The sequence below is a fragment of the Orcinus orca genome, chromosome 1 (assembly GCF_937001465.1).
Source record: "Orcinus orca chromosome 1, mOrcOrc1.1, whole genome shotgun sequence".
Classification (NCBI taxonomy): domain Eukaryota; kingdom Metazoa; phylum Chordata; class Mammalia; order Artiodactyla; family Delphinidae; genus Orcinus; species Orcinus orca.
In genome coordinates this window covers 190894710-190921195 of record NC_064559.1, presented here as the reverse complement: position 1 = coordinate 190921195, position 26486 = coordinate 190894710, and the positions used below count along the sequence as shown (strand labels likewise).

Sequence of the window (26486 nt, the reverse complement as noted above, 5' to 3'; positions counted from 1 at the left end):
CGGCAGGCGGACTCTCAACCACTGTGCCACCAGGGAAGCCAAAGATTACTCTCCTTTATCGATAAGACAAAAAGAAATTAGGGGTTGAGTACAGTCGTTCTCTCTTAGCCACTTATTCCATCCTTTTATTCTCCAAGACAAAAATACAAATTTTAGGGTCCTTTTCATTGCTCTCAATCAACAATATTTCCCAAGCTTCACTCCTTTTCCATGTTTTAGCCTAGAGTACACTGTGGTTGTAATCATGTACCACCTCTTTTGTCTACAGTATTACTAATTTCTTTTTAATATTTAAATACAAAAGGCACATATGCTCATAGTTTTAGAAACCCAAACCATACAGATATGTATAAAATAAAATATAAAAGACCTTATTCTGCCCCCAAACCTCCATGATTTCAGTATTAAGTTTCGTGTATATTCTTCTAAAAATTTTTCCTATGTATATATGTCCTTTTAAAACTTGAGCTCAAAGAGCACCCTGATAGCTATAAAGGAGTTTTTTAAGTGCTTCCAGTTTGCCAGGAACAGTGTTAATTTATACCTCCTATCCTAAAACCGAGTTTGGTTAGTGCCTCCTTTCACTCTACAAAAGAGTTCTAGTTTGGACAATAATATGAGCTGCTTCAGAGTAGCTGAGAAAGATGAAGACAAGGGTAAAAAGATGGAGTGATGTCAAGGTAAATGATGACCATAGATAGAACCATTTCTGACTGCAGAGGATTGAGGACTGATTGGCAATAGGGGAAAGTGAAAGAGAACCCGAGGCTAGGATTTATGTTGTATTGTGAACAATGACTGGAACAATCTTGAGATAGAGCTAGCAAGTAGTACAGAAACAAGAAAGGGATAACTCAATAAGGAGGAGACAATGTGATTAAAATAACTCCAATAGTAATGCTCATCAGCAACATCTCTCTTTATACACAAGTAAACAGCAGGGTTAAAAATCTTGGCTTTATTCAAGATATGCAAACAACTTAAATGTCCATCGACAGATGAATGGATAAAGAAGGTATGGGGTGTGTGTGTGTGTGTGTGTGTGTGTGTGTGTGTGTGTGTGTGTGTGTGTGCGTGTGTGTGTGTGTGTGTGTGTATAATGGAATACTACTCAACCATAAAAAAAGAATGAAATAATGCCATTTGCAGCAACATGGATGGACCTAGAGATACCACACTAAGTGAAGTAAGTTGGAAAAGAAAGACAAATGCCATATGATATCACTTATATGTGGAATCTAAAACACGATGCAACTGAACTTATCTATGAAACAGAAACAGACTCAGACATAGAGAACAGACTTGTGGCTGCCAAGGGGGAGGGGAGTTGGGGAGGGATGGATTGGGAGTCTGGGATCAGAAGATGCAAATTATTATATACACGTATAACTAATCACTTTGCTGTATACCAGAAACTAACATAACGTTGTATATACCTCATAAACTATACCTCAATAAAATAATTTTTTTTTTAAATCATGGCTTTATCATCAGCAACTTGGGACAGGACCATTCTTTCCACTCAAGTTTTAGATTTCTACTACAGCCTGTGAAAATTAGCTTTACTCCTCAACATCTGACATTTACTCTTCTTATTCCAATTATTTTTAACAGTTAATAAATGCTCTATATTTTCTTAGATTCTATATTTGTCTGTTCAGCACCCACTAATCACAGTGCCAAACTAAGAGCCAAAGTTGCTTACATCTCCCCTGCAATCTAGAGCCTATATTCTGAACCATACTCTGAACCATATTCCCCTGCTGTGAAATCAGATACCTAGTGATAGCTTCTATACCCCAAAACCCTCTGGAATTATTCAAACTAGCCAATCCTAAATAAACAATTACCCTATGTTACGTTGCTTCACCTTGCCTGTGGAAACCTCAATTAAGGCTGTAGCCTATGCATTCTCTTACAATTCCCCTATGCATCTCTGCCTCCTGAATGACACTGGTGCTCACCCCCGTGACCCTGTGTGGTCTGCTACATCTCTCATCTCTAAGAGAAATGTAACATGAAATTTTTTTTAAAAATAAATTTATTTATTTATTTGGCTGCGTTACATCTTTGTTGTTGCACATGGGCTTTCTCTAGTTGCGGCGAGCAGGGGCTACTCTTCGTTGTGGTGCACGGGCTTCTCATTGTGGTGGCTTCTCTCGTAGCAGAGCACAGGCTCTAGGCTTCCAGGCTTCGGGAGTCGTAGCACACAGACTCAGTAGTTGTGGCACACAGGCTTAGTTGCTCCGCGGCACGTGGGAGCTTCCTGGACCAGGGCTCAAACCAGTGTCCCCTGCAGTGGCAGGCAGATTCTTAACCAGTGTGCCACCAAGGAAGTCCAAACTTTCTTTTTTCTTCTTTTTTTCAATGGCACTGACCTCTTCATGTAGTCACTCAATCACCTTTATAAATTTATAAATTAAGACCCAGGTACAAATCAATTTAAAAAAAAAAGATGCCTCATGACAATCACCATTTATAGTCAGCAGAAAATTTGTGGGTTTAAAAAAAATTTTTTTTTAGTATTTAAAAAAAAATTTCTTTTTTTAATTTTTTGGCCACATCACTTGGCTTGTGGGATCTCAGTTCCCAACCAGGGATCGAACCCAGGTCCCTGGCAGTGGAAGCACAGAGTCCTAGTGACTGGACTACCAGGGAATTCCCAGAAAATTTGTTTTTAAAGCACTTTAATTTCTTAACTCTCTCTGAAGTAACAATCAGATTTTGCACATCATATTATAGATACTGAACAGAACAGCAAACAAATGAAGCAGAGAGGAAAAAATGACTCACCAGCAGGTCAGCTTCACAATTCTCATTACCTTAAATAGGTAAGGAGTGACTAACAACAATACTCATTTCAACAGTATGTCAACACTTACATAAGTCTTTTGAAACTATGACTAGACCTTTGTCTTACTATATTAAAAACTCAATGACAGAATCTTCTTTGGTACATTTAGTGTCTCTAATTCAGCTATTTGTTCTTATAGTGTATATCTTAGATACAGTGCTGAGGATGATTTTTAACCCTACCATTTCCCTGATTATTAATGTTCCACCAGGGATATGGGATGACATTTTAAATGTTTCAAAAGGTCCTTTTACCAATTGCTTATGTCTTCCTAGTTTTATACTTAAGTGAGGGGCTAAAAGACTAATAGCAAAAGAATCACCAGTATGCACCAGTATGTCTCAACATAAAGTAAAATATTAAAAATGTATCACTGATGTAAAGAATACATCTAGAACATGAAAAACATACCCTATTATCTGCTTTCAAAATTCAAAGTTTTTTAGGTTGGATTTTCATAGGGAGGTAAACATGTACCACTCTATATTCTCTCTTAATATAAAATGCAAGAGGCTCATTCAGGAGAGCAAATTGAATAGCAAATTGAATCAGTATTTATCTAATTTCAGAAAAAGAAGGTCAAGCCAAAAGGAAAAGATTCTTTAACACAAAAGTATCTTAATAGAATGATTACTATTACCTTCCTTTTTTAAATGCTAAGGGTCAAAAAACACTTAGGAAAAAACAAAAAAGCCATGGCAAGGCAATAAATCTGTTATCACTTGGGGACATTTAAAATGATTTTATTTATTTATGTTAAATATTTAAAAGAAATTAAGAATTCAACCTATTCTCGAGGGTCTTATCTATTTTTAAGAATTAGCTAGTGGTCAAATTATACTTTCTTCAACTACTACTACTACTTTAAAAAAATTAAGTCAGGGAAATTTAGGTAACGATAAAACTAGATTTTCTGGCAGAAATGGTATATACTGTTTGGTAAATAGATGTCCTCTTTTATTTTCTAAAAACTGTAAGAGTAGCCATTGCTTTTTTTAAATGACACTTCTAAAGACAATATTTATTCTGTAATGCTGAATTTTCTAAGCAAGTCCTTGGCATTAAGTTAGCAAAATATGAATTTAGGAACACAGAACATCGTTTCTTAGAAGGAAAGTATTAAGGAGTCCTTTCCTTAATTTTATTTCTGATTTAGAATCTGTAGTACAACTGAATAATATTTAACATCTCTTAAGATTAGCTTTTCTACAATCAACTTTAAATTGTTAAAGGAAATACTTACTGGTTGCTCTGGTAAATCTTGCTCTTCTTCCATGAGGACCAATATTTCTTTATTACACTTATGTGACTGGACTGCAAGTGTCTCTCAGCAGTCTTCACAGTCTATTTAAAAAAGAGGGGGGATTCAAAACTTTATGTACTCTTAAAGCATTATCATTGAGGCCATCAGAGAATAATTTTAAAAATATTTTGCTACCTCAATCTTTCTACATGAGCTCCAATCTCAAAATCTCAAATCTGCACGTGGCTTTTCAAAATGGACATGCTGCACCAAGTCAGGATAGGTTTACACAATGACTTTTATAATTTCTTGCAAAAGCCAACACGTGGAGCCACTTCTGCTGTACTTAAAACATGGTTACTATAGTGCCCAACGCATTAAACGCTTTATAGCAGCCATGTGCAATTAACTAAAACACAACTTTTTTTAGAATTAGGGTTATATTAAAAAATGATAAAAACTAGCTTAGCCAGTCAAGAAGTTATGATAACATCTAACCTGCTTTAATGGGGAACATTTACATAACTGTTAACACACAATCACTTTAAATAGGGCACACTGGAATATCAAATAAATACTTTCACAACCAACTATCTGTATATATGTAATCAGCTTAAAGGAAAACTCAACTCTTCTGGATCTATCTTAATAATGCAAATAAATAAGTAAAGTGAAACACTGAATTTTAGAATTAAGGAAAATAATCATGTAGAGCTAGGACCCAATTTATCCTGAAATAGCTCCACTACATGTATTGCCTAGTCAATTATTTAAGCAAAATCTTTACCTTCTCAGACCCCGCTCTTCCTGTCCTGGTTTTCAAACTAAAAAAGAGAAATAGGACTCTAAGCCCCACATTTACTGGTAAGAACACCTTATTGTGCCCTGCTGCCGAGTGAGACAGAAAGATGTTAGAAAACTAAATAATTATAAAAACTATAAACTCCATTTCTATTTAACAAAAATGAAAGTAGCACTTCTCCAAAACAGATGTGATTGTTTATGCATTTAATTAAGGTCACACCTGTTTTCACTTATTTTACCAACCACTGTAACCAACTTAACAGACATAGCTAAAGCAAGTATAGAATCTTATTGCAGAAGTAATGAATAAAAAGGGAAATGAAAAACTTCACTTATACCAATTTACCACCACTCCACTAATACTGCTCTATTCTGGTGTAATACAACACACTTTATTTTAGAGTCACACTCTAGAATGGGAAAAGGAGAGAAAACACATAGGGGACACAGTCAGACGCAAAATTGTCCAACTCTGACACAGCTTTCCTCCCTGCCCCGATCTAGAATGTCAAAAGAAAAAAAAATTTAAAGGTCAGAAGAACTTGATGCTCAATGCACTCACGTGTAACTCATACACAGAGCCTCAAAAGCTAAGTTTTCATACTACATGACGTAGATAACTAGTACTGCAGAATTACAGCAGGCAATAACTAAAGCTCACAGGAGCTATCTTCCCTGCATTTGTTTTGCTCTACTCACAAGAGCACAACCAATGTGACGTGAAACTGATTCACAATTGTGAAAGATGAACTGTTTTTTTGTTTTACCAGCTTATATCTGTTTTAGTTTTAAAATGAAATGTCTTGTCTTTATGGGATTTTAACAGTGTCAATGTATATAATGTATTTAATACATATATGATTTCATCCCAAAAGAAAAAGCAAACTAGGGTCAAATCATTAGAGAAATGTAATGCCTTTAATACCTCATTTGTTAAACTTTTGTGTGACCAGATCTCTTCTAAACAAAAAGTGATAATATCCCAGGTTTTACTCAATTGAAAGCCATAACTGTAATGACTGCAATCTCTAATTAGTAGATTCTCAGCAAAGGAGAAGGAAGGGATATTCTTTCTCATGGAGGAAGGGTTATAAATCTACGCCTAAACAAGAGGAAAGTAAGAAAAATTGTGTTAAAAAAAAAAGAAAAAAAAGGTACTAATAACATGTCCTTTAATTTTTGTCTTAAACACAGAAATGAATTTATTTTAAAAATATGAACAATGTTAAAGGAGAACATAGATTTTTTTATAAATCAAAAGGGGTCATGGGCTTTATTTATTTATTATTTATTTATTTTTTTTGGCGGTACACGGGCCTCTCACTGTTGTGGCCTCTCCTGTTGCGGAGCACAGGCTCCGGACGCGCAGGCTCAGCTGCCATGGCTCACGGGCCCAGCCGCTCCGCGGCATGTGGGATCTTCCCGGACCAGGGCATGAACCCGTGTCCCCTGCATCAGCAGGCAGACTCTCAACCACTGTGCCACAAGGGAAGCCCGGTCATGGGTTTTAAAAGGTAAGAAATACTACTCTTAATAGTGGGGAAATAAATTCTCAAGCCATATAAAACAAAATGTTAAAATCTTGAATTTTGTTTCTTAGGAATATGATAATATTACAGTGATTTTATAACAGAAAGGGAACAGCTTTCTATTTTTCTTGAGATAAATTCTATAAGTTGAAAGAAAACCTTCTTTAAGGGAAAAGATTGGAAGACATTCTTTTCTACCTCTATTTCTTCTTTGAAAATAAGCACCTTCTGTTGTTTCCATCTTAAAAATCACCTTTATCTTCTTCATTTTTCAATTTAGGGAAAGAAAAGGGTCACAGATAATTTCTACATTTGGAAAAAAACCTTAAAAAAAATCAAGTAATTAATCAATGACCACCAATAATTTTGATAATTTTAAAACAAAAAAAAAGGCAACCTACAATGGAAGCATATGATTTATTACAGAATTTCTGGGATTCTACTGGCAACATGTGATATATGTGAAGTTTGTAAACATACATTCTGGTACACTTGTATATAAAATATATTAATAATGACTATAAATTATGTAATTCCATTACAACATGCATCTAAGATACTACTTTCCATCAATATAGGATTCTTCCTTCCTTCCAATATTTTGTAATGTCAAACACCTAAAATATACTAGATAAAAGAACGCAAGTATTTATCATGCTTCTAGCATTTATCAATGTGATAATAAAACTTTTAATATTAAGATCTTACACCATTTTCTACAAGTGGCACATGCTTACAATCAAAAGTCACATTTACTAACCACCAGATGAAAGTGTTATATAACACAGACAGGTGCTCCAGTACTGGATAACAAAAAAAAGTACAGAATTACCATACAAACCTTAGTTTTCTCACTTCCATGTACTAGTTCTAGAGTTTAATTGTGTATTTTGATATTTTCTTACCATTAATATAACCTGACATTGAGAATGGCTCAAGATGGTGGAATAGAAAGACATGCGCATACACCCTCTTGCGAGAGCACCACAATCACAACTAACTGCTCAACAATCATCAATGGGAAGACACCGGAACTCACCAAAAAAGATACCCACATCCAAAGATAAAGGAGAAGCTGTAATGAGACGTTAGGAGGGGCGCAATCACAATAAAATCAAATCCCGTAACTGCTGGGTGGGTAACTCACAGACTGGAGAACACTTATACCACAGAAGTCCACCCACTGGAGTGAAGGTTCTGAGTCCCACGTCAGGCTTCCTAACCTGGGGGTCCAGCACCAGGAGGAGGAATTCCCACAAAATCAGACTTTGAAGGCTAGCGGGATTTGACTGCAGAATTTTGACAGGACTGGGAGAAACAGAGGCTCCACTCTTGGAGGGTACACACAAAGTAGCGTGTGCATCAGGACCCAGGGGAAGGAGCACTGACCCCATAGGAGACTGAACCAGACCTACCTGCTACTGTTGGAGGGTCTCCTGCAGAGGCGGGGGGGTGGCTGTGGCTCACCGCGGGGACAAGGACACTGGCAGCAGAAGATCTGGGAAGTATTGCTTGGTGTGAGCCCTCCCGGAGTCTGCCATTAGCCCCACCAAAGGGCCTACAGGCTCCAGTGCTGGGACAGCTCAGGCCAAACAACCAACAGGGAGGGAACTCAGCCCAACCCATTAGCAAACAAGCAGATTAAAGTTTTACTGAGCTCTGCCCACCAGAGCAACACCCAGATCTACCCAGTCTCTCACATCAGGAAGCTTGCAAAGGCTTGTAGATAGCCTCATCCACCAGAGAGCAGACAGCAGAAGCAAGAAGAACTAAAATCCTGCAGCCTGTGGAACGAAAACTACACTAACAGAAAGACAAAATGAAAAGGCAGAGGACCATGTACCAAATGAACAATAAAACCCCAGAAAAACCACTAAATGAAGTGGAGATAGGCAACCTTCCAGAATAAGAATTCAGAATAATGACAGTGAAGATGATCCAGGACCTCAGAAAAAGAATGGAGGCAAAGATTGAGAAGATGCAAGAAATGTTTAACAAAGACCTAGAACAATTAAAGAACAAATACCGAGAAGAATTAAAAAACAAACTAACAGATGAACAATACAATAACTGAAATGAAAAATACACTAGAAGGAATCAATAGCAGAATAACTGAGGCAGAAGAACGGATAAGTGACCTGGAAGACAGAATGGTGGAATTCACTGCTGCAGAACAGAATAAAGAAAAAAGAATGAAAAGAAATGAAGACAGCCTAAAAGACCTCTGGCACAACATTAAACGCAACAATATTCACATTATAGGGGTCCCGGAAGGAGATGGGAGAGAGAAAGGACCCAAGAAAATATCTGAAGAGATTACAGTCAAAAACTTCCCTAACATGGGAAAGGAAATGGCCACCCAAGTGCAGGAAGTGCAGAGAGTCCCAGGAAGGGTAAACCCAAAGAGAAACACACTGAGGCACATAGTTATCAAACTGACAAAAATTAAAGACAAAAAACATTATTGAAAGCAGCAAGGGAAAAAACGACAAATAACATACAAGGTAACTCCCATACAGTTAACAACTGATTTCACAGCAGAAACTTTACAAGCCAGAAGGGAGTGGCAGGATATATTTAAAGTGATGAAAGGGAGGAACCTACAACCAAGATTACTCTACCCGGCAAGGATCTCATTCAGATTCGATGGAGAAATCAAAAGCTTTACAGACAAGCAAAAGCTAAGAAAATTCAGCACCACCAAACCAGCTCTACAACAAATGCTAAAGGAACTTCTCTAAGTGGGAAACACAAGAGAAGAAAAGGACCTACAAAAACAAACCCAAAACAATTAAGAAAATGGTACTAGGAACATACACATCGATAATTACCTTAAAAGTGAATGGATTAAATGCTCCAACCAAAAGACACAGGCTTGCTGAATGGATACAAAAACAAGGCCCATATATATGCTGTCTACAAGAGACCCAGTTCAGATCTAGGGACACATACAGACTGAAAGTGAGAGGATGGAAAAAGATATTCCATGCAAATGAAAATCAAAAGAAAGCTGGAGTAGCAATACTCATATCAGATAAAATAGACTTTAAAATAAAGAATGTTACAGGAGACAAGGAAGGACACTATATAATGATCAACAGATCAACCCAAGAAGAAGATATAACAATTACAATTATATATGCACCCAACACAGGAGCACCTCAATACATAAGGCAACTGCTAACAGCTATAAAAGAGGAAATCGACAGTAACACAATAATACTGGGGGACGTTAACACCTCACTTACACCAATGGACAGATCATCCAGACAGAAAATTAATAAGGAAACACAAGCTTTAAATGACACAATAGACCAGATAGATTTAATTGATATTTATAGGACATTCCATCCAAAAACAGCAGATTACACTTTCTTCTCAACTGCGTACAGAACATTCTCCAGGACAGATCACATCTTGGGTCACAAATCAAGCCTTGGTAAATTAAAAAAAAAGGAAAACATATCAAGCATCTTTTCTGACCACAATGCTATGATATTAGAAATCAATCACGGGAAAAAAACGTAAAAAACACAAACACATGGAGGCTAAACAATACGTTACTAAAACCAAGAGATCACTGAAGAAATCAAAGAGGAAACCCAAAAGATTCCTAGAGACACATGACAATGAAAACACGGGGATCCAAAACCTATGGGATGCAGCAAAAGCAGTTCTAAGAGGGAGGTTTATAGCAATACAAGCCTACTGCAAGAAACAAGAAAAATCTCAAACAATCTAACTTTATACCTAAAGGAACTAGAGAAAGAAGAACTAAGAAAACCCAAAGTTAGCAGATGGAAAGAAATCATACAGATCAGAGCAGAAATAAATGAAATAGAAACAAAGAAAACAATAGCAAAGATCAATAAAACTAAAAGCAGGTTGTTTGAGAAGATACACAAAATTGATAAACCATTAGCCAGACTCATCAAGAGGGAGAGGACTCAAATCAATAAAATTAGAAATGAAAAAGGAGAAGCTACAATAGACACCGCAGAATACAAAGCATCCTAAGAGACTACTATAAGCAACTCTATGCCAATAAAATGGACAACTTGGAAGAAATGCATGAATTCTCAGAAAGGTATAACCTTCCAAGACTGAATCAGGAGAAACAGAAAACATGAACAGACCAATCACAAGTAATGAAATTGAAACTGTGATTAAAAATCTTCCAACAGGGCTTCCCCGGTGGTGCAGTGGTTGAGAGTCCGCCTCCCGATGCAAGGGACATGGGTTCGTGCCCCGGTCCGGGAAGATCCCACATGCCGCGGAGCGGCTGGGCCCGTGAGCCATGGCTGCTGAGTCTGTGCGTCCGAAGCCTGTGCTCCGCAACGGGAGAGGCCACAACAGTGAGAGGCCCGCGTACCACCAAAAAAAAAAAAAAAAAAAAAAAAAAAACTGCAGAGGAAGGAACACTCCCAAACTCATTCTATGAGGCCAACATCATCCTGATACCAAAACCAGACAAAGATACTACAAAAAAAGAAAATTACAGACCAATATCACTCATGAATAGAGATGCAAAAATCCTCAACAAAATAGTAGCAAACAGTCCAAGAACACAGTAAAAGGATCATACACCATGATCAAGTGGGATTTATCCCAGGGATGCAAGGATCCTTCAATATACGCAAGTCAATGTGATACACCATATTAACAAATTAAGGAATAAAAACCATATGATCATCTGAACAGATGAAGAAAAAGCTTTTGACAAATTCAACACCCATTTATGATAAAAACTCTCCAGAAAGTGGGCATAGAGGGAACCTACCTCAACATAATAAAGGCCATATACAACAAACCCGCAGCAAACATCATTCTCAATGGTGAAAAACTGAAAAGCATTTCCTCTAAGATCAGGAACAAGACAAGGATGTCCACTCTCACACTATTATTCAACATAGTTTTGGAAGTCCTAGCCATGGCTATCAGAGAAGAAAAAGAGATAAAAGGAATACAAATTGGAAAAGAAGAAGTCAAACTGTCACTGTTTGCAGATGACATGATACTATACATAGAGAATCCGAAAGATGCCACCAGAAAACTACTAGAGCTAATCAATGAATTTGGTAAAGTAGCAGGATACAAAATTAATGCACAGAAATCTCTTGCATTCCTATACACTAACAATGAAAGATCAGAAAGAGAAATCAAGGTAACAATCCCATTCACCACTGCAACAAAAAGATAAAATACCTAGGAATAAACCTACCTAAGGTGGTAAAAGACCTGTACTCAGAAAACTATGAGACACTGATGAAAGAAATCAAGGATGACAGAAACAAGATGGAGAGATATACCATGTTATTGGATTGGAGGAATCAATATTGTGAAAATGACTGTATTACCCAAAGCAATCTACAGATTCAATGCAATCCCTATCAAATTACCAGTGGCATTTTTTACAGGACTAGAACAAAGATATCTTAAAATTTGTATGGAGACACAAAAGACCCCAAATAGCCAAAGCAATCTATAGGGGAAAAAATGGAGCTGGAGGAATCAGACTCCCTGAATTCAGACTACACTACAAAGCTACAGTAATCAAGACAATATGGTACTGGCACAAAAACAGAAATACAGATCAATGGAACAGGAAAGAAAGCCCAGAGATAAACCCACACACCTATGGTCAACTAATCTATGACAAAGGAGGCAAAAATATACAATGGAGAAAAGACAGCCTCTTCAATAAGTGGTGCTGGGAAAACCACTGGGACAGCTACATGTAAAAGAATGAAATCAGAACACTCCCTAACACAATACACAAAAATAAACTCAAAATGGATTAGAGACCTAAATGCAAGACCGGACACTACAAAACTCTTAGAGGAAAACATAGGAAGAACACTCTTTGACATAAATCACAGCAAGATCTTTTTTGATCCACCTCCTAGAGTAACGGAAATAAAAACAAAAATAAACAAATGGGTCCTAATGAAATTTAAAAGCTTCTGCACAGCAACAGAAACTATAAACAGGATGAAAAGACAACCCTTAGAATGGGAGAAAATATTTGCAAATGAATCAACAGACAAAGGATTAATCTCCAAAATATATAAACAGCTCCTGCAGCTCAATATTAAAAAAAACAAACAACCCAATCCAAAAATGGGCCAAAGACCTAAATAGACATTTCTCCAAAGAAGACATACAGATGGCCAAGAGGCACATGAAAAGCTGCTCAACATCACTAATTATTAGAGAAACGCAAATCAAAACTACAATGAGGTATATCACCTCACATCGGTCAGAATGGCCATCATCAAAATATCTACAAACAATAAATGCTGGAGCAGGTGTGGAGAAAAGGGAACCCTCTTGCACTGTTGGTGGGAATGTAAATTGATACAGCCACTATGAAGAACAGTATGGAAGTTTCTTCAAAAACTATAAATAGGATTACCATATTACCCAGCAATCCCACTACTTGGCATATACCCAGAGAAAACCATAATTCAAAAAGAGTTATGCACCACAATGTTCATTGCAGCACTATTTACAATAGCCAGGACATGGAAGCAACCTAAATGCCCACTGATAGATGAATAGATAAAGAAGATGTGGTACATATATACAGTGGAACATTACTCAGACATAAAAAGGAACGAAATTGGGTCATTTGTAAAGCTGTGGATGGATCTAGAGACTGTCATACAGAGTGAAGTAAGTCAGTAAGAGAAAAACAAATACCATATCTTAACACATATATGTAGAATCTAGGAAAACGGTACAGATGAACCAGTTTGCAAGGCAGAAATAGACACACAGATGTAGAGAACAAACGTATGGACACCAAGAGGGAAAGCGGGGTGGGGTGAGGGGGGCAGTGGTGGTGGTATGAATTAGGCGATTGGGATTGACATATATACACTAATATGTATAAAATAGATAACTAATAAGAAGAACCTGCTGTATAAAAAAAATAAAATAAAATCCAAATATATATATATATATAACCTGCCATAATTCTACGTTCAATGAGATTCATCTTTTGAAATATCCAATAATATAATGGCTTGACATAGAAGTGGAAAATGGATACTTAATGTAGTGTAAATGAATATAATTTTAACTGAGTCAAACAGCCAATGAAATAACATAATATACACTGAGTTAACTTTTTGTTTTAAGTACCTTCAAGGCATTTGGATAGTAATGTCTTTTCATAATTTTCTAGTTTCAATTCTTACTGTTGGCTTCTAAATACAGATGTTTTACCACCTTTTTTTGGAGAGAATTTATCAGTATCCACATGCCTTCACGGGCAGAAATCTGGGAAAACCTGTAACTGAGTACAGAAATAGTATTTCCTGAGACTTCACATTTCCCTACCTGCAAATACTAACAATGAAAAAATAGGAATTTTGGTTTGTTTGAAAAGATCACATAATTTTAAACATTGCGATTGCACACGCTCATAAAGCAGGATTCTTTTGTAATATGACAGTCATAATTTTTATTTTTAATACTTAAAAATTACAAGGGAAATAAAAAGTAACAAATATTTTATTTCAAAATTCTCATTAGATTCCTACCTCAAAATTTCTGTTTTGTACCAATTTCAACATACTATTTACCCTGTAATTATAAATGGCCACAAGCAAGAACTTAGATTACTTCAATATGTTATTATAGCTCTTAAGTATAGGAAGGGGAAATATATATACTGTGTATATACATATTTATATTTTAAAACACAGAATAAAGGTCAAATTGTTTTCAATGAAAGCAAAGTATACATCACTCTTAATTACAACATCACGAGAAGTGTCAAAATAGAGAACAGTCTCATTATAGGTCCTAGAAGGGGAATTTGCATATGGCAAAGTGTGCACAGAGATATTCAGGAGTTAACTGCATTTTTTTTTTTTTTTTTTTTTTTGCGGTACGCGGGCCTCTCACTGTTGTGGCCTCTCCCGCTGCGGAGCACAGGCTCCGGACGCGCAGGCTCAGCAGCCATGGCTCACGGGCCCAGCCGCTCCACAGCATGTGGCATCATCCTGGACCAGGGCACGAACCTGCATCCCCTGCAATGGCAGGTGGACTCCCAACCACTGTGCCACCAGGGAAGCCCTAACTGAATATCTTTTGTTCAGCTGTAAGTAGAAAACAGGTAGCTCATAAATTTGACCATTGACTACACTGTATTTTAGAAGTCTATTTACTACCCCCTTCCAAAGCCTTATATGTATTTTTAGAGCACACCACAGAAAAGGCTACAGAAGTTTCCCTGGGGAAAATGAACAGCACGTTTCCCAAAATTAAATATATCTCAACAATAGTTATAAACAACAGTAGCCTGAAGAAGGTATCAAAAAAGTAGTATATCATCACTTATGGATTACTTTAGGATATAAAAGAAGTAGGTAATTAGCAAATGTTTACCATGGTGTCCTCAAATATAATTATATATATGCCTTGAAGAATAAAAACAAAGAGCAAAATACCCTCTTCTAGGTGGCTTGAAGAAAACTACTTCAAGTATTATTATTCAACAATAACTGATCTCTTCTAAAGAGGATCTATTAATTAATTCAGAAACAAGTGTCCTAACACCCAAAGTACCAAACATAAAGCCTAAAGATATCTCTTCAAAATAAATTCTATTTTATAAACTAGGAGGCCTCATAAAGCATAATCGGAAAAGATGTCAGGAAAATGATTTCAAAACGTAAGAAAACATTTCTATGGTCTCTTGCAGAACAGTACTTAGTAGTGTCAGTGGGGATGATACTAAATACTAATTTGGGCTTCACAATCTATAGAACACTTACAATAGTTTTCAAACAAGAAGTAAACAAAGGTTTATTCCAATACCTACAAATTTCTTACTGAAAATTAGGCAAAAATAATAATGAACATCTTGGAGGAGAATAACAGAGGCAATTAAGGAAGATCTGCCCTACACCAGTCTTTAAAATCAATTACAGTGGGGAGGATATGAGACCTATCATTTACTGAGCATATAAAATCCACCAGGTATTTTTACATTCGTTGCCTTACTTAATTTTATCTCGTCAGCCATTTTAAAACACAACTGGTACCATCCTCATACTGTGGACAGGGCAACTGGGATTCAGAGACTTAAACAATCTGCCTGAGGATAAGAGCAATCATGTTTTCAGACTAAAGTAGAAATATATCAAATAAAGACAATAGAGGAGAGTGCTGATGGCTGTGCAACATTGTGAATGTACTTAATGCTACTGAATGGTATACCTAAAAGTGGTTAAAACTGTTTATTTTGTTATGTATACTTACCATAAGAAAAAAAAACTACAAAAAGACCCCTGAGACTAGAAAGAGCAAAAAGTGACCAAATCCAAAAAGTGCTCATAAGTGGAGAAAATCATTATTTAAAAAATATTGTCAGGGGGGCTTCCTTGGTGGCGCAGTGGTTGAGAGTCCACTTGCCGATGCAAGGGACACGGGTTTGTGCCCCAGTCCGGGAAGATCCCACATGCCGCGGAGTGACTGGGCCCGTGAGCCATGGCCACTGAGCCTGCGTGTCCAGAACCTGTGCTCTGCAATGGGAGAGGCCACAACAGTGAGAGGCCCGCGTACCGCAAAAAAAAAAAAAAATATTGTCAGGGGGCTTCCCTGGTGGCGCAGTGGTTAAGAATCCGCCTGCCAATGCAGGGGACACAGGTTGGATCCCCGGTCTGGGAAGATCCCACATGCCACAGAGCAACTAAACCCATGTGCCACGACTACTGAGCCCATGAGCCACAACTACTGAAGCCTGCAAGCCCTAGAGCCCACGAGCCACAACTACTGAAGCCCGTGCGCCTAGAGCCTGTGCTCTGCAACAAGAGAAGCCACTGCAATGAGATGCCCATGCACTGCAACAAAGAGTAGCCCCCGCTCGCCTCAACTAGAGAAAGCCCGCGCACAGCAACGAAGACCCAATACAGCCAAAAATAAATAAAATTTTTAAAAAATGGTCAGAAAAACTGAATATCAATGTGGAGAAAAACATAACCACACCATACACTATGAGTAATTCTAAATATATGAAAAACCAATAAGCTTGCAAATAATTTTGGAGAAAACAGAAGAGCATATTTATTGCATCTGTGGGAAAGAGATAAAATTTGGGGCAATGAAGGAAAGCATAAGCAACAAATTGACAGATCTGGTTATGTAAAACACACTTTCATGCAGTGAAAAAATACAAATCTAAAATTAGAAGGATATAACAGCGCTTCCCTGGTGGCGCAGTGGTTGGGGGTCCGCCTGCCGATGCAGGGGGCGCAGGTTCGTGCCCCGGTCCAGGAGGATCCCACATGCCGCGGAGCGGCTGGGCCCGTGGGCCATGGCCACTGAGCCTGCGCGTCCGGAGCCTGTTGCTCCGCAGCGGGAGAGGCCACAGTGGTGAGAGGGCCGCGTACCGCAAAAAACAAACAAACAAAAAAAGGATATAACAAATGGAAGCAATGCCTGCAATAATTATGACAGATAAAGCTTAATGTCTACAATATAAATCCAACCAGGGCTTCCTTGGTAGCGCAGTGGTTAAGAATCCGTCTGCCGGACTTCCCTGGTGGCACAGTGGTTAAGAATCTGCCTGCCAATGCAGGGGACACGGTTTCAAGCCCTGCTCCGAAGATCCCACATGCCATGGAGCAACTAATCCCCTGTGCCACAACTACTAAGCCTGCTCTCTAGAGCCCGCAAACCACAACTACTGAAGCCTGTGTGCCCAGAGCCTATGCTCCGCAATAAGAGAAGCCACTTCAATGAGAAGCCCACACACCGCAACAAAGAGTAGCCCCCACTTGCCACAACTAGAGAAAGCCCGTACAGCAACAAAGACCCAACTCAGCCGAAAATAAAAATAAATAAATTAATTTTTAAAAAAATCTGTCTGCCTATGCAGGGGACACAGGTTTGAGCCCTGGTCCAGGAAGATCCCACATGCCACGGAGCAACTAAGCCCATGAGCTACAACTACTGAGCCCATGTGCTGCAACTACTGAAGCCCATGTGCCTAGAGCCCATTCTCGGCAACAAGAGGAGCCACTGCAATGAAAAAGCCCACACATCACAACGAAGAGTAGCCCCCGCTCGCCGCAACTAGAGGAAACCTGCGTGCAACAACGAAGACCCAACACAGCCAAAAATAAATAAATAAAATAAAAATAAATTTTAAAAATAAAAAATAAAATAAACCCAACCAGTTCAACATTTACTGCTCATCTGTTATGCGGCAAATGATGACTAACATACACATCCATCAAAGGATACAAACAGTTGAAGTAACAACCAAGATCAAATCAGCACTTTGGAAAAAAGATTCTCACTAACTGAATAAATTTTAATATTTTTAAGATACCACTTCACACGTATTAAATTACCAAAAATAAATCTAAACAATAAAACCTAAAGTTATGTGGGCCATAAGAAGAAAAGAAATATTCAGGCACTGCTGTAAAATTGTATGTATATTCAGATTGTTCTCTGGTTAGAGTATAAAAGAGGTCATAAAATTGCCCATGGCCTGAATAATTTTTCTTGGATTTTCCCCCCAAAATTAAATAGAGGAGTAAAAAGCTAACTCTATTTTAAAAATTGAGTAAGTTTCTTGTTCACAGTAATGAAAAATTAGAAACAACCAACATGTGGAGAATGATTTCTCTAAGCTGTAATTCTATATTCTATATTAAATGAAACTGCAATCTATTTCAATAAAAGCTCATTTAAAAGATGAAAAAAAGGTAAGATTTTACATTAATTACAGCATAATAATAATACCTTAAATAGTTTAATAAAAATCAAAAGTAGGGCTTCCCTGTTGGTGCAGCAGTTAAGAATCCACCTGCCAATGCAGGGGACACGGTTTCGAGCCCTGCCTGGTCCAGGAAGATCCCACATACCGTGGAGCAACTAGGCTCGTGCACCACAACTACTGAGCCTGAGCTGTAGAGCCCATGAGCCACAACTACTGAACCTGCGTGCCACAACTACTGAAGCCCGCATGCCTAGAGCCCGTGCTCCGCAACAAGAGAAGCCACCACAATAAGAAGCCTGCACACCACAACAGAGTAGGCCCCACTCGCCACAACTAGAGAAAGCCCACGCGCAGCAATGAAGACCCAACGCAGCCAAAAATATAGATATACAGATAGATAGATAGATAGAATTGAGCACACGACCCTCCCTTTTAAAATTACATTCCTAATATTAACTTAAGCTATTTACTCCTTTTCTTTCATTAAATCTCAAACTATCCTGTTACATTAGTTTGACCTCATGGTCATACTCTTGAAAGTTTTAAAATGTTTTAAATTTATAAACTCAAAACTTCTTTTTCACTACTGTTAACTGGTACTTTAAGGACTGTCTAAAAATCCTAAGAAGATTCTTCTTTTAAGCTACTTTTTAATTTCTTGTACAATCTAGCAAAAATAACAATTTGATTTTTCTTTATAGCCATAAGTCTTTAATTTACAAGATACAAACTTCGATCTATTGTTAATGAAACAGGTAATTTTAATTATACAGGATATAAAAATAAATTATTTTACCATTTCTAGTCAGAGATGAGTATCATGGTTTTGGAAAAACAAAATATCTCCTAACCTACCAAAACCTCAAAGTCATTAGTGAAAGAGTTCCCTACTTCATTATTAATTAATAATTAAGATTCTTCAAAACTACTTCTCTGACCCTTACTGTGTTCTATAAATCTGGCAGTTAACAATTCTGTCAAAACTACTAATTTTCCTTTGGTCCTAAGATTCCTGTGGAATCTTGATCCTAAATTCCACAATGGCAGAGACCGCCTTCTTTTTAGTATCTGAGAGCACATAGCAGGCAATCAATAAATATTTGTTCAATCAAGTATAATTTCTAGGCTCTTGATTCCTCTAAATATCTACTTAAAACCAGCTCATTAAGAACCTTCAATATATTTAGAGGCACAAAGAATTCAAAACTTCACTTTTCTCATTTCTCACCAGGAATGCCTAAGTCTTTAATTCTTTACAAGGTTTTATTAACTAATTTGAAGAACATCATTTTGAAGTCTGTGTTAAGTGAAAAGTTCCCTTCAAAAAAAAAAAAAGGACTGATATGCTTTAAATCAAATCTTAATATCACATACATAACAAGGGATCACAACACACGCACTACTTACTTAGAGGTGAGGAGTTAGGAGACCTTAAGTTTCGGCCCCTTAATAGGCTGAGAAAGGAAGGAGGGAAGGAATGAAGGAAAAGAGGGAGGGAGGGAGGGAGGGAAAGAGGGAGGGTGGGGAGAGAGAGAGATCAAGTATGAAATCACCTTCCCCAAACACAAATATACACAGCTATCATGAAACATTTCTGGCCAAAGATGGGTCCGCATCCTAATCCCCAGAACCCATAAATGTTACCTAATTTGGAATAAAGAGTCTTTGCAGATGTATTTAAGGATTCTGAGATGAGCAGATTATCCCGGATTATCTGGGTAGGCCATAAATGCCATCTTAAGAGAAAGGCAGAGAGAAATTTAACACCCACACACATACAATGAGGGGAAGGCGATACAAATATGGAGGCAGAGACTGGAGTGATATGGCCAAAGAATGCCAGCAGCCACTAGAAGCTGGAATAGGCAAGGAACGGATTCTACCTCTAGAGCCTATGGAGGGAGTGCAACCCTGCCAACACCATGATTTTAGACCTCTGGCCTCCAGAACTGTGAGAGGATAAATTTCTGTTGTTTTAAGCCTCCAAATTTGTGGCAATTTATTATGGCACCCACAGGAATCTAATACTATTTGTAAAGAAGTTTATTTTGTTTTTCATTCGTTTTTGCTATTACCTCTCAGCTTGGGTTTGTTGGCCATCTGGCCACTGAATGAAACACATAAGCTGAAAACAAAGGTAGGAAATGAAGAAAAGTATGTAAATAAGACGACAGAACATGATTATACATACAGTTGCAAAAATGCTTCCAAACATTAAGAAGAATAAAAAGCTTTCCAAATAATTGGACAGTTTGCCTAACAGAACTGTCATATTACAAAATTAGCATTTTCCTGCTTTCACTCTGGGTCAAATCCTAAATTTATAGTTGAAGAAATTTCCAGGTAACATAGTAAAATTGGCAGTCCCAAGTGTTTCATGGATCTTGAGACACCTTAGTGATCCATCTAATGCCCTGAGAACAAACAAGTATTAGTATCTGTAAGATAGCATTTAAAACCAGCATACAATCACTGTACTGGACTATTTGATGTGTTCTGCCTGGGGAAAAAAAAAAAACTGCTAGAGCTAAACCTGAAAGATAATCAAGTCCTCCTTTCCAGCTGGTCTTGATTTAACTTTCTTAGGCACACCATGCCTCAAGACTGAAGCTCGTATTTTTCTATTTTGATTGACTGAAGTTCCTATTTTGTATTTCTTTCATGAAGTCATTTTGTGATATCTATAGAGTAGTATGCTTCTTCATAAAAGCATTTACTCAACATTTAGCTTAAAATTTTGTAACACTGTGCTAAGCACTGTATTAAGAACATTAATAAACAGATTACAGAATGATACTGGATAATCAGAAATTTTTGTCATTAGAAAAACATGACTTTTCTAACTAAGCAAATACCTCTTTTTGGAGGGGGCATATACTTCTTTCTTTGGAGCTTCCTTTTTTGTTTTTCTTGAATAGAGCCCTAGAATTCTTTCTCAACATAAAATATTCATAGAATATCTGAAACCAGAAGAAAAACACTAAAATAAAATAGAGGGTAGAATATGCCAGGTGTTTTAAGACATATTCTGAAAGAAATCATAATTAGTGTGTTTTGGCTGCTTTCAAAATTTTATGTCAGTGTTGAAAATGCCATTTAACTAAACACTAAAATGTATATATCAGAGTAAAAATATAAAGGCTTCATTAATTTAACCAATAAAAGCTGTTAATGCTAACTTCAAGCAACAAAGTAAACAAGAAGAGTAAATTTTAGGAACTTACTCTTTTTCTTGATAAAGACTCTTAATTGAAACAATTTTCCCAGAGGCTATTATTTTCTGGTTGGTCTAAAATGAAGGGATCAAATCTACAGAGGCCAGCAATCTCAAACTCTGGAATCTCCTCTGAATGCAACTCAAAAAGGATGATACACAAATTAAACTTAATCACTAAAAAAAAGTATACGCTTTCCAAACAAACTTCAGGGTAATGTTATCAAAGTTTTTTAAAAAAATGATATTTTAATTTAAATGCATTAAACACATAAATTAATTTAGGAGGAAATGATGAGTTTACAATATTGTGTTCTCCTATCTAATAACACAGTATGTATTTCCAGTTACTTAATATTTTTTTTAAAACATCTCTTAGCAGATCCTCTACGTTTCTTTATGTTGGCATTTTATCTTTTCATTTGTTATATTTTTCATTTCTAAAGAAGTTATTTTTTATATATAGGATAGTTGTTGATATTGGTACATTAATTTTGTAAACTCCCATGTTACCAAAGTCTCTTATTGTTTCTAACAATGAGAATAGTAAGATGGTTGGTTCTTGAGTTTCACGTATATATTTTCCCCAGCTGCATAAAAATAGCTCCTCTTTCCCCAATATTAACTTCTTTATTTCTTGTTCTTACCTAATGATATTGGCTTACACCTCCACTATAATATTAAGTAACAGTGCTAATTGTTGGGCATCCTTTTCTTGTTCCTCACATTAACAAAAATACACCTAGCATACCACTACTAAGCATGACATTGGTCAAGTGCTTTTTTGGCATCCAAAAAAATGACCATCTGGTTTTTCTCTCGACTATTAATATAGCATATTACTAGATTTCCTAATATTGAACCACATATGCATTTGGTTCAGAGATGAAACTCTGGCGTTGTAGAATATTATTTTAATGTACTGTTGAATCTATTTTCTAGTACTGAATTTATGATGTTCAATAACTGCTTTTAATTGTTTTAAATGAACACCCTGAGAGGGGAAAAGCTATTTGTACAGGGTGAGCTCCACTCAGGTCAAATATAGTCTTGAGAATGAGGTCTTTCAAGGAACCTCCAGACAGGTCAAATAATGACAATTTTCTGGGAACAGGGCTGTGAAGGAGCTCCAATCTTGTTCTGCCCCTTCCAGTGGCTTCCAGGTTGCTAGTTCTCACCATGACTGGGGGCTGCTGTTTTCCAAGGCTACTATGGAGCTGGAGAGAGGAGAATGGGAACAATGCAAGCTAAAATGCTATACAAAGTTCACTGTTTTTGCTGAGATTCAGCCATTTTTCTTGAATAAATGTTCAGATTGCTGCAAGCCTGTAGTTAATTTTCAGAGTCCTGAAAGAGTTGATTCTGACTATTTTTGCCAGTATTCTCACTGCTTTTACGAAGAATTTTCAGAAGTTCTTACTCTGCCATTATTGTTGACATCCTTTGCATTTCAATTCAGCTCAATCTTTATACTTATTAATTTGCTATTCACACTTTCTGATTCTTAAAATTTCAATATTTACATTTATTTCCTTTTTCATTTCCTCTGAAATTACTAATGATGGTTATCTTTAAAATCTCCTTCAGTTTATACTATTCACTATTTTCTTTAGTGTTGGAAGCATTTCGTACCTCTCTTGCATAGAATTAATTTTTCTTAAATGGCCGATAAGTCTAGGTTAGTAGTTCATATTTGCAGTCAGGAATTTCTTTTTTTTTTTTTTTAAATAAATTTATTTATTTTTGGCTACGTTGCTTCTTCATTTCTGCGTGCAGGCTCTCTCTAGTGGCGGTGAGTGGGGGCTACTCTTCGTTGCAGCATGCAGGGTTCTCATTGCGGTGGCTTCTCTTGTTGCAGAGCATGGGCTGAAGACGTGCACCCTTCAGTAGCTGTGGCACGTGGGCTTCAGTAGTTGTGGCTCACGGGCTCTAGAGCACAGGCTCAGTAGTTGTGGTGCACAGGCTTAGTTGCTCTACGATATGTGGGATCTTCCTGACCAGGGCTTGAACCCATGTCGCCTGCATTGGCAGGTGGATTCTTAACCACTGTGCCACCAGGGAAGCCCCAGGAATTTCAACTAAACAGTGTATCCTCAGAGTGGGTGAGAATCTTTGTTCGTATATTATTATATGCAGGTTCTACTTATATACATCCACTTCTAGTAACTATGGAAGAGGGGTGAAATATGCAGTTAGGCAGTGTCGGCAGGTCACCTGCTTTCTGGATATGAATTCTTTCCTCTTCTGAACATCACATAAATTACTAGGGATATCTCTTGTCTCCCACGCCAGGACTCTAACTTTAGAGACTAGCTATCATAGCTTTATCTGGGGGAGAAACACTTCGTTAGCTAGCTACTCACTTTGCTTTTTGCTTCCGCTGCTTTTGGGTGGAAGTCTATAGTTGCTTCAGGCTGTGCTTGCTTCTTTCTCTAACCTCCAAATTCATTCATTCACTTACAAAATATTTATTGAGTGTCTACTACGTGCCAGGCACTAGTTTAGATACTGGGAATTCAGTGTTGAACACAAAGTCCCTAGTCTCAAGGAACTTATATTCCAAGAGGAAGATAAACAAATACATAAGGTAATACAATTTCACAAAGTAATAATGCTTTTCTTTTTAGATCTTTTTCCTTGATGTGGACCACATTTAAAGTCTTTTATTGAGTTTGTTGTAATATGTTTTCTGTTTTGGTTTTTTGGCTTCAAGGCACGTGGGATCTTAACTCCCTGACCAAGGATTGAACCTACACCCCCTGAATTGGAAGGCAAAGTCTTAACGACTGAACCAGGGAAGTCCCCAAAGTAATAATACTTTGGAAAATAAAACAAAGGAAGGAGTCCCTCCCATCAGGAAGCTTGCACAAGACTCTCAGATAGCCTCATGCACAAGAGGACAGACGGCAGAAGCACGAAGAACTACAATTCTGCAGCCTGTGGAAGGAAAACCACATTCACAGAAAGACAGACAAAATGAAAAGGCAGAGGACTTTGTACCAGATGAAGGAATGAGATAAAACCCCAGAAAAACAACTAAATGAAGTGGAGATAGGCAACCTTCCAGAAAAAGAATTCAGAATAATGACATTCAACATGATCCAGGACCTTGGAAAAAGAATGGAGGCAAAGATTGAGAAGATGCAAGAAACGTTTAACAAAGACCTAAAAGAATTAAAGAACAAACAAACAGAGATGAACAATACAGTAACTGAAAAATACACTAGAGGGAATCAATAGCAGAATAACTGAAGCAGAAGAACGGATAAGTGACCTGGAAGACAGAAGGGTGGAATTCACTGCAGCAGAACAGAATAAAGAAAAAAGAATGAAAAGAAATGAAGACAGCCTAAGAGACCTCTGGCACAACATTAAACGCAACAACACTCACACGATAGGGGTCCCAGAAGGAGGAGAGAGAGAAAGGACCCAAGAAAATATTTGAAGAGATTACATTCAAAAACCTTCCCTAATATGGGAAAGGAAGTAGCCACCCAAGTCCAGGAAGCGCAGAGAGTCCCAGGCAGGATAAACCCAAGGAGAAACACGCCAATGCACATAGTAATCAAACTGACAAAACTTAAAGACAAAAAAAATTACTGAAAGAAGCAAGGGAAAAACAACAAATAACATACAAGGGAACTCCCATAAGGTTAACTAACAGCTGATTTCTCAGCAGAAACTCTACAAGCCAAAAGGGAGTGACAGGATATATTTAAAGTGATGAAAGGGAGGAACCTACAACCAAGATTACTCTACCCGGCAAGGATCTCATTCAGATTCGATGGAGAAATCAAAAGCTTTACAGACAAGCAAAAGCTAAGAAAATTCAGCACCACCAAACCAGCTCTACAACAAATGCTAAAGGAACTTCTCTAAGTGGGAAACACAAGAGAAGAAAAGGACCTACAAAAACAAACCCAAAACAATTAAGAAAATGGTACTAGGAACATACACATCGATAATTACCTTAAAAGTGAATGGATTAAATGCTCCAACCAAAAGACACAGGCTTGCTGAATGGATACAAAAACAAAGCCCATATATATATATGCTGTCTGCAAGAAACCCACTTCAGACATAGGGACATATACAGACTGAAAGTGAGGGTATGGAAAAAGATACTCCATACAAATGGAAATCAAAAGAAAGCTGGAGGGGCTTCCCTGGTGGCACAGTGGTTGGGAGTCTGCCTGCCGATGCAGGGGACATGGGTTCGTGCCCCGGTCCAGGAAGATCCCACATACTGCGGAGCGGCTGGGCCCCTGAGCCATGGCCGCTAAGCCTGTGAGTCCAGAGCCTGTGCTCCGCAACGGGAGAGGCCACAACAGTGAGAGGTCCGCGTACTACAAAAAAAAATTTTTAAAAATAAAAAAAAAGAACGCTGGAGTAGCAATACTCATATCAGATAAAATACACTTTAAAATAAAGAATATTACAAGAGACAAGGAAGGACACTATATAATGATCAACGGATCAATCCAAGAATAAGATATTACAATTATAAATATATATGTACCCAACATAGGAGCACCTCAATTCATAAGGCAACTGCTAACAGCTATAAAAGAGGAAATCGACAGTAACACAATAATAGTGGGGGACTTTAACACCTCACTTACACCAATGGACAGATTATCCAGACAGAATATTAATAAGGAAACACAAGCTTTAAATGACACAATAGACGTGATAGGTATAACTGATATCTATACGACCTTCCATCCGAAAACAGCAGATTACACTTTCTTCTCAAGTGCGCACGGATCATTCTCCAGGATAGATCACATCTTGTATCACAAATTTAACAAAACTGAAATCATATCAAGCATCTTTTCTGACCACAACGCTATGAGATTAGGAATCAATCACAGGAAAAAAACGTAAAAAACATAAACACATGAAGCCTAAACCATACATTATTAAATAACCAAGAGATCACGGAAGAAATCAAAGAGGAAATCAAAAAATACCTGGAGACAAATTACAATGAAAACAGGACAATCCATAACCTATGAGATGCAGAAAAAGCAGTTCTAAGGGAGGAAGTTTATAGCAATAGAAGCCTACCTCAAGAAACAAGAAAAATCTCAAATAAA

At 37.5% G+C, this 26486-nt stretch overlaps 1 protein-coding gene across 4 annotated transcripts in view; it reads right to left on the bottom strand.

Annotated features, from left to right (window-relative positions):
* The window catches only part of EYA3 (EYA transcriptional coactivator and phosphatase 3), a 105128-nt gene that overhangs the window by 63452 nt on the left and 15190 nt on the right, over positions 1 to 26486 (bottom strand). For 3 of the 4 annotated variants that reach the window (XM_033422427.2, XM_033422434.2, XM_033422429.2), the window contains exon 2: positions 4098 to 4198. In XM_033422427.2, coding sequence (XP_033278318.1) covers positions 4098 to 4130 — 33 coding nt within the window. In that variant the 5' untranslated portion in view covers positions 4131 to 4198. Of the gene's footprint in view, positions 1 to 4097; positions 4199 to 26486 lie in introns of those variants that run through there. The other variant, XM_033422432.2, reaches the window with a different exon arrangement.